The sequence below is a fragment of the Gadus macrocephalus genome, chromosome 2 (genome assembly GCF_031168955.1).
Source record: "Gadus macrocephalus chromosome 2, ASM3116895v1".
Classification (NCBI taxonomy): Eukaryota; Metazoa; Chordata; class Actinopteri; order Gadiformes; family Gadidae; genus Gadus; species Gadus macrocephalus.
The window spans coordinates 21,579,327-21,591,006 of NC_082383.1; the positions used below are offsets into that span (position 1 = coordinate 21,579,327).

At 46.3% G+C, this 11,680-nt stretch overlaps 1 protein-coding gene across 1 annotated transcript; it reads left to right on the forward strand.

The window, feature by feature from the left end:
* Positions 1-8,267, forward strand: LOC132473586 (cyclin-dependent kinase 5 activator 1-like). Its single transcript, XM_060073794.1, has 3 exons — positions 1-690; positions 1,869-2,632; positions 3,173-8,267. Exons 2-3 carry the CDS (start codon positions 2,054-2,056, stop codon positions 3,662-3,664), a joined length of 1,071 nt encoding a protein of 356 aa, XP_059929777.1. The 5' UTR covers positions 1-690; positions 1,869-2,053; the 3' UTR covers positions 3,665-8,267.
* Positions 8,268-11,680: the final 3,413 nt, after the last annotated feature.

Consider the following 11,680-nt stretch of genomic DNA (forward strand, 5'->3'; position numbering starts at 1 on the left):
CCAATTACAGGGCGTCGTTTCTCCATCACAACCAACCCGAATAACTGCGGATACCCGCATCAAAAAGCTGGGGGGATTCTTTTTTTCTTACGCGGGTTGGCTAAGCCGAGGGTACACATCTATTTATAGACCTCATAGTAGCCATTTTCTCGGCATTAGTTTTTTGTGTTTATTTTACGTTGAGGGTTCATTTGTGTTTTCGCACGCGGTCGACGTCGTCGCCGGCACGAGCCTTTTTTAATCCCCTCCTCACCATATAGGTTTTCGCTTTTTAAATGGAAGATATCTTCTCCCGTACTGCAAGAGTAGCACGCTGCTGCCCCTCCGCTCTCCATCTCCTCTTCCATCGGCGAGGGAAACATTGAGCATCTGCATACAGGCCCTGCATGGAGGTCTCCAAGGCTCAGTAGGTCCGCTAGGGACGAGGTGTACTGTCTGTGCATGTATATGCTGCACCTATAGCTGGTTAGGAGGACGTCGGAGCCAAGTGCATTCGCGCCCAGGACCGAGGACAGCTCCGATCCAGCGCGCAGCGACGCGGAGACTGGGGGGGGGGGATTGGGGGGGATTTGGACCACGGCGCTGCAGGTTTCCAAGTGGAAGGATATTAATCACGTTTGCCCACCTGCCATGGGTCAGTGTGTGTGATTTTCTACATGCACTCGCCGGGAGAGCTCTACTCGTTAAGAGGTATGTAGGCCCGATGAATAAACGTGATGTTTTTGTGTGTTTTTTTTTATCTATGAGCATGAATCGGATGAAATATAGGCTGCAGATGACGCGATGCATGTCTTCTAGACGCATGCACCTAAACGTGTAGACTATATTCCGAAATCACCAGCATTTGGAGGTTTTCCTATTTTTAGATCCTTTTTAGAGCCCATTCACCTTTTTTTTTTTTTTTTTTTTTTTACCAGGCTTGTGTTTTGTGTGCTGAATTATTAATTTGGTTCAGCTTCAATCAATAAAAAATGGATAAAATCGGACTTGACGACAGCACAATGTTTGAATTGCATTCAACATCGATGCACCTAAATGGGAATATGCCTAATATCATTTAGGTTCGGCCTATCGATCAAGGTTATAGACTCACTCCACTTCTTTTTCCTTTCTGGAGCTACCCCGTGTAGAGGGGAGGGGGTGTTTTCAGGGCTTCCATTTTGAAGTTAAGATGGATGCTTGCGCACATTTCCTCCTCAGCCGTCGGGGGCTTATCGCTCCTTATATAATACAGATGAGCACATCGGAGCGGCGGTGGGGAACAGACGCCGATGAGGCTATAGGCCTACCTGACGCTCGAATGTGTCGCTAAAGGCTCAAAGGTGTCGATTCAATATGAACGTGAATGATTCCTTGTAAATAGTGATGCAAGCTGTACTGCATGGATGGATAAGGATATGAATAATGATTCATCGTAAAGCCATAACAACAAACCAGCAGGCCCTGTTTACAAGATCCATTCATGCATATGAACAGCCTGGTTGCAAAATGTGTAGGTTCCACTTACAGTGGGCCATAGTATACCTATAGGAATGTCGTTTTCTAGACCTGAAATGTAATTCCATGCATCCATTGCGCTATTTACTTATGAAATATCAATCTATAGCTTTGGATTGCTGACTAGCTCTAACCATGTAACAAATGCGAACAGACAAAGATATCATATATTCAGCACTTTGATTTGCTCAGGATTATGTTTCATTTTATACAAAGCAAGCTTGCATTTCCTGTTAGTTTCAAAGCGATCACACAGCTCTGCTTCTCCACTCAGACATGTTCCTTGTTGCTCTTGGACGATGAAGTCTTTCCATGTTCACAGATAATGAAGGCTCCACACTAAAGGTGTGTGCCTTCTCCTTCCTTCATAGGTCAGGCCTCCTGCAGCTGAACACCTGCGGCTATACTTCGTCACCTGACAAACCGACTCTGTCCCTCCCCACCTACTCTGGCCTCTCCTCTTTGGTCTCCCCCCCCCCCCCCCCACCGTTCCTGGTTGTACTATTAGTTTAGTTTCTTCTGCCCAACCCCTCGCTGGCATCCCTCCTGGGTCACCATGGGAACGGTGCTGTCGCTGTCCCCCGGCTACCGCAAGGCGGCGCTGTTCGAGGACGGGCCGGCCACGGTGGGCCACTACACGGCCGTGCAGAACAGCAAGAACGCCAAGGACCCCTCGGCCGCCAAGGGCCTGAAGCGGCCGTCCATCATCAGCTCGTTGCCATGGAAACGCATCGTGGCCGCCTCGTCCAAGCGGAAAGGCTCCAAGAAGCTGCCGTCGGAGGGCGGCGGCGGCGGCGGGGACAAGGAGGGCGGGGCCTCGCCCGAGGACGCCGCCGCCGCTGCCTCCGGGAGCATGAGGCTGAAGAAGTCCCAGTCGTGCGCCAACCTGTCGTCGTACACCTCGGGGCAGGACGGCGTGGCGCTGGCGGTCGCGGGCGCTAACGGCGCCGCCGGTGCTACAACCACCGCCGCCGCCACCGCCGGCGGCACCAACAACAACACTACCTCCTTCCACATACCCGCCTCCCGCACCCTGGCCAACGTGTCCTCCCTCCTGGGCAAGAAGAGCTCCCTGACCGGGCCCGGGACGCAGGTGTCCAACGCCACCGGCACGCCCAAACGGGTCATCGTACAGGTCAAGAGGATAGTGTTGTCACTATTAATGCTATTAGTATTATAGTGGTAGCAGCAGTAGCATGAAAGTAGTAAAAGTATTCTTTTGGGGGGGTTTCATTATACCTTTCATGGTATTCAAATGTTTGCTAGATGTAAACTATTATCGTTCGTGAACTATTTATATTTCTAAAGCTAAATATTCCTCTTAATGTCCGATCACACTCATCAAGGTTCAAGATTATGGTTGATTATTGTTGTCACTATTCATATTCTTACTATTAGAGTAGTAGTAGTAGTAGTAGTACTAGAAGTATTATTTTTGAGGATTTCCTTATTCACTGGTTGCTTTGGATTCAAATGTACTGAATTGATATAAAGTGCGTTATAAATAAAATGTATTATTATTATTATTATTATTAGTATTATTAAATGTGTGGTAAATGTAAATGTCAAATAAAATAATTCATGAACCATTTATATTTCTAAACTCTCAATCTTCCTCTTCATCTCCCACCCCCATCCCCATGGTTACCCCCCCCCCCCCCCCCCCTCACAACAGGCCTCCACCAGCGAGCTGATGCGCAGCCTGGGCGAGTTCCTGTGCCGCCGCTGCTACCGCCTGAAGCGCCTCTCCCCCACCGACCCCGTGCTGTGGCTGCGCTCCGTGGACCGCTCGCTGCTGCTGCAGGGCTGGCAGGACCAGGGCTTCATCACGCCCGCCAACGTGGTCTTCCTCTACATGCTGTGCCGCGACGTGGTCTCCTCGGAGGTGGCGTCGGAGCGCGAGCTGCAGGCCTCGCTGCTCACCTGCCTCTACCTGTCCTACTCCTACATGGGCAACGAGATCTCCTACCCGCTCAAGCCCTTCCTGGTGGAGGCGGAGAAGGAGGCCTTCTGGGACCGCTGCCTGTCCATCATCAACCTGATGAGCGGCAAGATGCTGCGGATCAACACTGACCCGCACTACTTCACCCAGGTGTTCGCCGACCTGAAGAACGAGAGCCAGAAGGAGGAGGAGAAGACCCGCCTGCTCATCGGGCTCGACCGATAAGTGGGGGTTTAGGGGGTGGGGGGGTCAGGATAGAGGAGGGAGGTTACAGGGGGAGGCTGGGGTTGATGGGGGGGGGGGGGGGGGGGGAAGTGGTCGTGGCACTACATCGATGTGCTTTTTTTTCATCTTCTTCTTATAATTGGTTCTATATCTAGTGTACAGATGCCCCCCCCCCCCCCACACACACACACACACACACACACACACTCCCCCCAGATCAACCAGAGAACATTGGGCTCGTGAGCACATCGGACGACAGCAGAACATATCAGATCTGGTTTTCTGTGGGGCAGGGGTAATCCAATGCAGCCCTCGCGTCGCAGGATTCGATCTAGATACGATTTACACAATTGAGATCATTCGCGATAAACGTGTCTCAAACGTGCGCCTGGCTGACCGTGTGATGGGGAGCAGGCGTTGTTGTCCTCGAGAGAGAGTGTTGTAAGTAAGGAACTCACTCATTGTCCACTAATTCCCATCACGCTTGATCTCATGTGAGGTGAGTTGTTTTTACTTATTGTTTGGCTCAGACCAGAGACTTTGCCCTGTTCCACGGTAGTCTAGAAGAGAGTTTACACGAGGTTAATTGAATCACCAGTGCTTATGTACTGTATGGGGACGTGGAAATCATGTTGTTAAAGAAGTGTAGATTCAATTAAACAACGCGAGTCCCAATACATCCAACCAAATCCAGGCATGGTATTGCAAGTGCAATACCCGGTAGCAAAGCTAAAATCTGCCACTTTATTTGGTCAGGCACACAGAAGTGTGCGCTGGATAATTGAGACGTTGCCAAATCCCCTACACCTTTTCACCCCAGTAGCCCTAGCCTATCGCACTCACCCAAACCCAGGCTAGGGATGCATATGAAACACTTGAAAATCTTAAACAAGAGAAAGGGGAGATCGCACCGGTCTTCCGTGAACATCTGAGAAGTACGTTTGGTGTGTACTCGAGGTGCTCGATGTGAATTTTGAGATGAGAAAAAGTCTAAATCTTATGACGAGTGAGAAAGCCCTATTTTCATCATGCGAATGAGGAACGCAATACTGAGGCCTGGCCAGAGCTTGATGGGGGGGGTTGGGTTTGGGGGGGGGGGGTGATTAGACTTCTACATCACAGAGGGGATTCTATTTTCTTGAATGACAAACACACCCACACACACATAGACAAACGCACACATACACGCACAAAGACAATAAAGAAAATAAATAGAGGATGAAAGATAATAGAGAAAGGAGCGAACAAAGATCGAAAGAAGAGAACGATGAAGGAAATCTACGAAGAATATCGAAAAATGTGAAATTTCTTTACAACTTTTGCTATAGATGGCTATACTCAACGAGAATGTTGATTTGTGTTCACAATATACTTCTGTTACTTTTAATTTCATAAAAACACGCCTGCATGCGTCTCACCTCTTCATGCTGAACTCCTGAATGGCGTACACACTGAGGATGGACTGCGGTCAGCGACACTTCAACAGACAATGGGACAAAGATCAATGTAAAATACTGTGGACGGATGTTTTGCGGCTACTGTAAGGAGACGATTGGGGAGCCGGCTTTTCATCTGTCATTTTTTCCTCTATCCTACTGCCCAAGAACAGATTGACAACAAATGCTGTGGCAGCCACTATGTGATAACTTTTCTGTTGTACACCCCCCCAAAAAAAACAGACAGAATTACATTTTAGTTTTTGTGACCCTAGGCTCAGTTGCGACCTTGAAACACTTACAACCCTCTCCTTTCTCTTCTCTTCCTTTCGCCCCTCCCCTCGTAGATGCCGCTGCGCGCGGTTTCCATTTGAGTGAGTGGCGTTGGCGCGAGCACCAGTGCATCTCTGTGTTATCCTAAGCATGCCGCTTTGTGTTGCGCCCGGCGCTGCACCCCAGGTCACATTGGAAGGGACTGAGCGGTAGACACGCACGGCGACGGCTACCAGACCTGATTGTAGTGAAATCATAGCACCAACAGAGTGGGGCTGATTGCATTCTCTCTTTTTCCTGCACACCTCCCCAGCTCTGACTCTCTCTCTCTCTCTCTCTCTCTCTCTCTCTCTCTCTCTCTCTCTCTCTCTCTCTCTCTCTCTCTCTCTGTCTCTGTCTCTGTCTCTGTCTCTCTCTGTCTCTCTCTCTCTCTCTCTCTCTCTCTCTCTCTCTCTCTCTCTCTCTCTCTCTCTCTCTCTCTCTCTCTCTCTCTGTGTCTCTGTCTCTGTCTCTGTCTCTGTCTCTCTCTGGGCTTTATGCGAATGGTTGCTCATCTAGAGAGCATGGGAAAAACGCCCATAGCTGCATTCATACTAACAGGATTGACGCAGAAAAAAAAAGTCTGAAAAGGCTGCAATGAATAGAAAGATGTTGCAATAACTAATGATTGGTCGATGCGATTTGAACCTTCCTCTAGAGGTATTGCTGTCAGTGCTACAAATTGCTATACTTGAACACTCCATTCAAAGTCATAGTTCTGATAAAAGGTGGAGAAAATAATGTGAAGGCAGCCTAAATTAAAACTATGATCATGTTTACAATACTTTGTAAGGAAAGGTAAATGTTCTTCTGAATTGGCTCACTCGAATTGTACTTACTTACTCATGACAGAGTGTGATTACTTCCTGGTACGGCGTTGTAATTATCTTGGGTTCCATGGTGCTCAGGGGTCTGACATCGGGCCCCCTGCATGTGTAAATAGTGTCTTTAACAGGTGGTCCTTTAACGGATTGAGAGATTTCTATGACCCATGGAATTGTTATACTGCAAAGTTTAACAAGGCAAGGCCTCAGTGATACGTTCAACCTGTTCTCTCGTTGAGACGCCCCTCGCATCCAGCCGATGGTCTTGTCTTCAGAAATAAGGCCTTCCCAGAAAAGGCATCATTCATGTGCCAAAATGAAGACTGCCATTGAGTATATATTTTGTGATACAAATGAGCAAAATATGAAACAAAAGCCGACTTTTAAAGTAGTTTACTTTTTGACCACCCTGAACAAAAGATACAGTCTTTACTTTCTATGCGGTCTATATCTCTACATTTCCTGTCAGAGATGAAGGCAGAGGGGGAGTGCTGGTGTGGATTAGAGACCGATCCTGTGGATACACGATAGGAAACGTTGTGGCTCCATCGCACCTGAATGGGCCTGCATCAGCCTTATCACCTGGTGTAATATGCAATCCCCGCCTGTGGATGATAACATACTTAGAAAACGATTAACATTGAACTTCCCCCCTCCCTGTAAAATATGACAACAGCCTACTGCTAAACTCACGGAAGAGAAAGCCAAACACTTTTAAACATTTGTATCACATCCTTTCTATGTATGTTATGCGTGGGCGGACTGGATGGCAGCAAGTCCGGCACTGTAGAAATGGAAAATGTAGCTTTTAACCAGAATCAGACCTCATGAGGCAATTGTGTTGAATCAGCATAAAGACCATGTTAACAAAGCTTATTTACATGTTGCTTATCCTTGCTGTTGCCAAAAGTAGCATTCATAGTTAAGGTTATTCGATAATAACTGTTTTTTTCTTTTTCAATTTTGGATGGTGATATGAGTTGTTCTTTAGTTCCATTGTGAAATGTAGATGTAAACAAATGGTTGACAAACAAAAAAAACAATGTATATGCTAGCATGACTTAATTACCAGTACACGGATGTCAGTTGTTAAGTTAAGTTGTTTGTATATTACAAAACAATTCAACAGCAGACATCTCAGGGGTACTGAGGGAGATATCATTGTTGCATCACACGTTGCATTTCTCCATTTGCTAGCGAAAGAGCTTATGTTATATAATTGTTCAACAGGGATTGTTTTTGCTTATACGTCTCATGAACTTGTTCTTACGTTTTCCAATGAGGGATGGCCATGCCTACAAACAGAGACACAAACACACACACACACGTGCACACACACACACGCTTGCACGCACGCATACACAGAAAAACTCACGCCAATTCACTTTCTCTTACTTTTTCAAAGCATATTGAAACAAAGTACCACAAAAAGAGAAATCACATGGCATTTTTCTGGGACACTGAATGAGCTGATCAAACCTGCCACCCTTTCCTTATTTTACACCTCCAACCTCGTTTTCCCCGGGAATAAACAATGATCGGAGATAAAGACCACAAGAGCCAATCACATCGCTGGACAATTGGACTCAGCTGGCTTCCCAAAATCGGAGAGAGAAAGAAAAAGAGGAAAAGAGAGAGAGAGAGAGAGAGAGTGATGTGTTATATCTGATCCATCCATGACATTCTGTGCCATATATGATCTTACAATGCATCTAAGAAGAAATTAATGTGTAACATATGATGCTTATATGATGAGGATGAACCATGATCAACGATGATGATAATAATGACAATGACGATGACGACGATGAGGATTATGGAGTTATTAGAATCTCATTGTCCATTTTATTCATTTGTGAACCATGTTGTATAAAAAGCGAAAAACCTTGTGGAACAAACAGGGGGCCACTCGTTTTCCTAGGCTAACGACGCCGCGGTGGGACTCTGTGGGAGTATGACTATGTATGTAAGATGTGAGAAGACGGTGTTCAACTGTTACACGTACTTTATATATAAAAAAATTTGCAAGCATTTTTGCGGCGGGTCGGGCTTTTATGAAAAACGAAAAGAAACATTTGAGTCTGTGAATGTGTTCATGTTGATTGTTTTTCCTTCGGTGATCTGATGCGCCGACATATGCTCATTGCACAACAAGCATAGACACGTTTACATTTGTATTTTGGGCATTTAGCAGACGCCTATGTATTGCTGTCGGTACATGTGTCAAGCAGTTATAATCACTAGGTAACCCATACCCTATACAATGAAGCTAGCTAGGATATGATGCTACACAATGCTAAGTACTATTTGTAAGTGCCAGGAAGTACAACATACAATAGGTGCATACATTAGTGCACACAGACACTAACACGCGCACACACACACACACACACACACACACACACACACACACACACACACACACACACACACACACACACACACACACACACACACACACACACACACACACACACGCACACACAGATGTCCCTAAAGGAACACTTATCTGCCTACATGTCAGCACTGAGAAAGAGCCATGACCAGGCAGTTTTTGCACAGAAACAATCTTCCCATAAAGTTTATTTTATTTCAGGGGATGAGATTCTTTCCATCATCACACTTGCAACCACCGACTCCACCTACGCAGACCAACACAGGAGGGAGCTTTGAGGACTGAGAACGGTTGTAACAAGCTTTATTCTCTGGAGAACACCTCCCTTCCTCCCATGACACATCGCTGAATGATAGCGGAAGCGGTAACAGCAGGGCTTCAACAGGGTGTTACGTCCGTGGCCCACCGAGAAGACAGCCGCCCCGCTGATGTCACAGTTCACCTCTCGCTGGACCTGTGCCAATATGGAAACGATGTACGGAGACCACATCAGACCAGACAGGTTTGTGCGCTGTTGTACAAGATTGTATTTCAGGTTATTTTTAAACACAAACACACACACACACACACACACACACACACATACAGACTCACACACTCACACACTCTCTCACTCACACACACACACACACACAATATAGGAAACCAATCAAGCCCTCTTTGGTAATGGAGCATAAATCATACTTCATTCATCTCTTATTTTTTCTTTCACGTAAATTAGATGTTATGCATGTTGTCCTCTGGGATGTGCCTGAGCTACAGGGTAGACTCTTCAAAGAACAAATGGACTATTTAACATGGCTATGCTAGCAATCTAAATATTGCTTGCAACAACAACATGTCACAACATTATCTATATGGGTACATACTTAGGCATACCACATTACCAACTGAAACCATAGGATTTTATTTTTATTTAGGCCTGCATTAGGGTTAAATGAAATAGTAATACAAGTGCTGCAATAGCAAATGATTATTTATATATATATATAATCTACAATTAGACAACGTTTGAAAATAGGCCTAGCCTATTATCGTCTGCAATGCACGGTGGTTGGATATGGACAAACGTCACACCGAAACACTTGGAACAGGGTGCTGTCCACGGTGCTGAAACAGACATTTACATTTAGGGCAGACACGTCCATCCCCGTTCAGCCTCCCTACTACATGTGATGGCTGCCACCTCCTGTAACATAACCCCACACCATATCGATCCATCGTACGCCCCGTCCACGCCTCGGGATAATTCCGCATGGCAAGAGACCATCGAACGCAGCAAAAAATGAGCAATCGGAGGAGGATTATTGTACTCACGCGCCAGCTCCAGCCGACCAATCACACCGCTCTCCGCCTGACGTGCGCCTGCGCCATCTGCGCAGGTTATATACCCATCCGCTGCTGCGACTTCCATCCACTCTCCAACGAGCCCTCTCTAAGAAGTATCCCCTCTGAACGGCATCTCTGAACAACCAGTCAAAGATGGCGGCCCGGGTAAGATAGATATTTTGATATACGTGGTAAAAATGTGAATCAATAATGTTTGGTCGTAATGGTGAGAGAATAACGATGGCGTTTGGTCCTGCGTAGCTGCCGCCCGTGCGGCGCCGCGGCGGCACAACGTCACCGCGGCAGCAGTCCCTTTTACCAGGAAGGTTTCTGTCTCCTCGGTTCACTGGCCTTGGTCCTGATCGTTTTAATACCACATATACCCTCCACCACCCCCGCGACATTGTGTAAAATGTGCTCCAATGCGTGCAATGGAACAGGCTAACCAGTGTATTAGCCGAGTGGTTTAGTGGGTAATCCGTTGTTGTGCGTGCCCTTGAGAAGGGTCGAGTACCGGGCTCGTGGACACCCTCGGTCTGTCCGTGGCGTGGAGACAGGCTGTTCCAGAGACATAATGCAGACTTACCGCATTACAGCAGCACGACGTACCTCGTCAAATGCTAGGCTGCCCTATAGGCACATAAACACCACGAGCACCACCACCACCTCCACCACCACCACCACCACCACCACCACCACATGTTAGTGCATTATTCAATGTAGGTATGTAAACCACCAACCATTATTGTAGGAGCCTATGTACTCGAGTCCAGTGCATGGTAACGACCGTATTGTTCATTGATGAATTGCACGATAATACCTGGTCAACGAACCACAACGGTGGCTTCAGGTGAGCGGAGAAAAATGTAGCCTGGTCAACGGAAAAACAGGAAATATAAGCTGTTATTATAAATAGCACCCATGATTTGTATAGGTTGATAAGGAGTGTAGTCATAAGGAGTAATTAGGGTAATCTCTGACGTCATAAAACCAAGGAGCTAGGTGGGTTCCCCACAGGGTAAGTGTTTATTCACCCCAACAAATGTAAAATTGCATTAGTGAATGAAAAAACATTAGCAACGACAGATTTATAAAATAACGTGTAAGCGGTGCATTTAAATCCAAGGCATTTTCACCATGAGCACTATGAATGAGGATGAATAGGCACTGGTATATATTTGAAACATGAGTGAATTCAATTCAATTTATTGCTATGGAAGTCGATTATACAAGGCAACAACCCTTAATGCCACCCTGATTTCAAATTGGAGGATCATTGAATATCATCAGCAAACCATTCGATCGATAATAAAAAAAAAATAGACATGGAATTCGAGATGTATACATACTCCTCTTCTAAAACAAGTAGAACCTCGCTTAACAATTAACTGCCAGACCGCCAAGCTAAATCTCTGTTAAAGATGGACCACTGGCTACAAAATCCATAATCAATGCCCCTTTTTTTTGGACAATATTACTGATCTTGCCCCAAAAACTAAATTCAAATCTAAATGGTGTCAGCTGTTTGGTATACATTGCACTTACATAGAATCTCACCTACGCACGCTGACCCAACAGCAGGTGACTGTTTTGGTCTGCAAGAGCTGAGAACAGCGTTTAGAAGACAGAGCTAGTCTCAGGAGATCACTTCCCCTCCACCCCTGAATAAGAATAGAATCTGCAGATGTAGTATTAGTAGCACCCGGGTAGGTCCCTGACA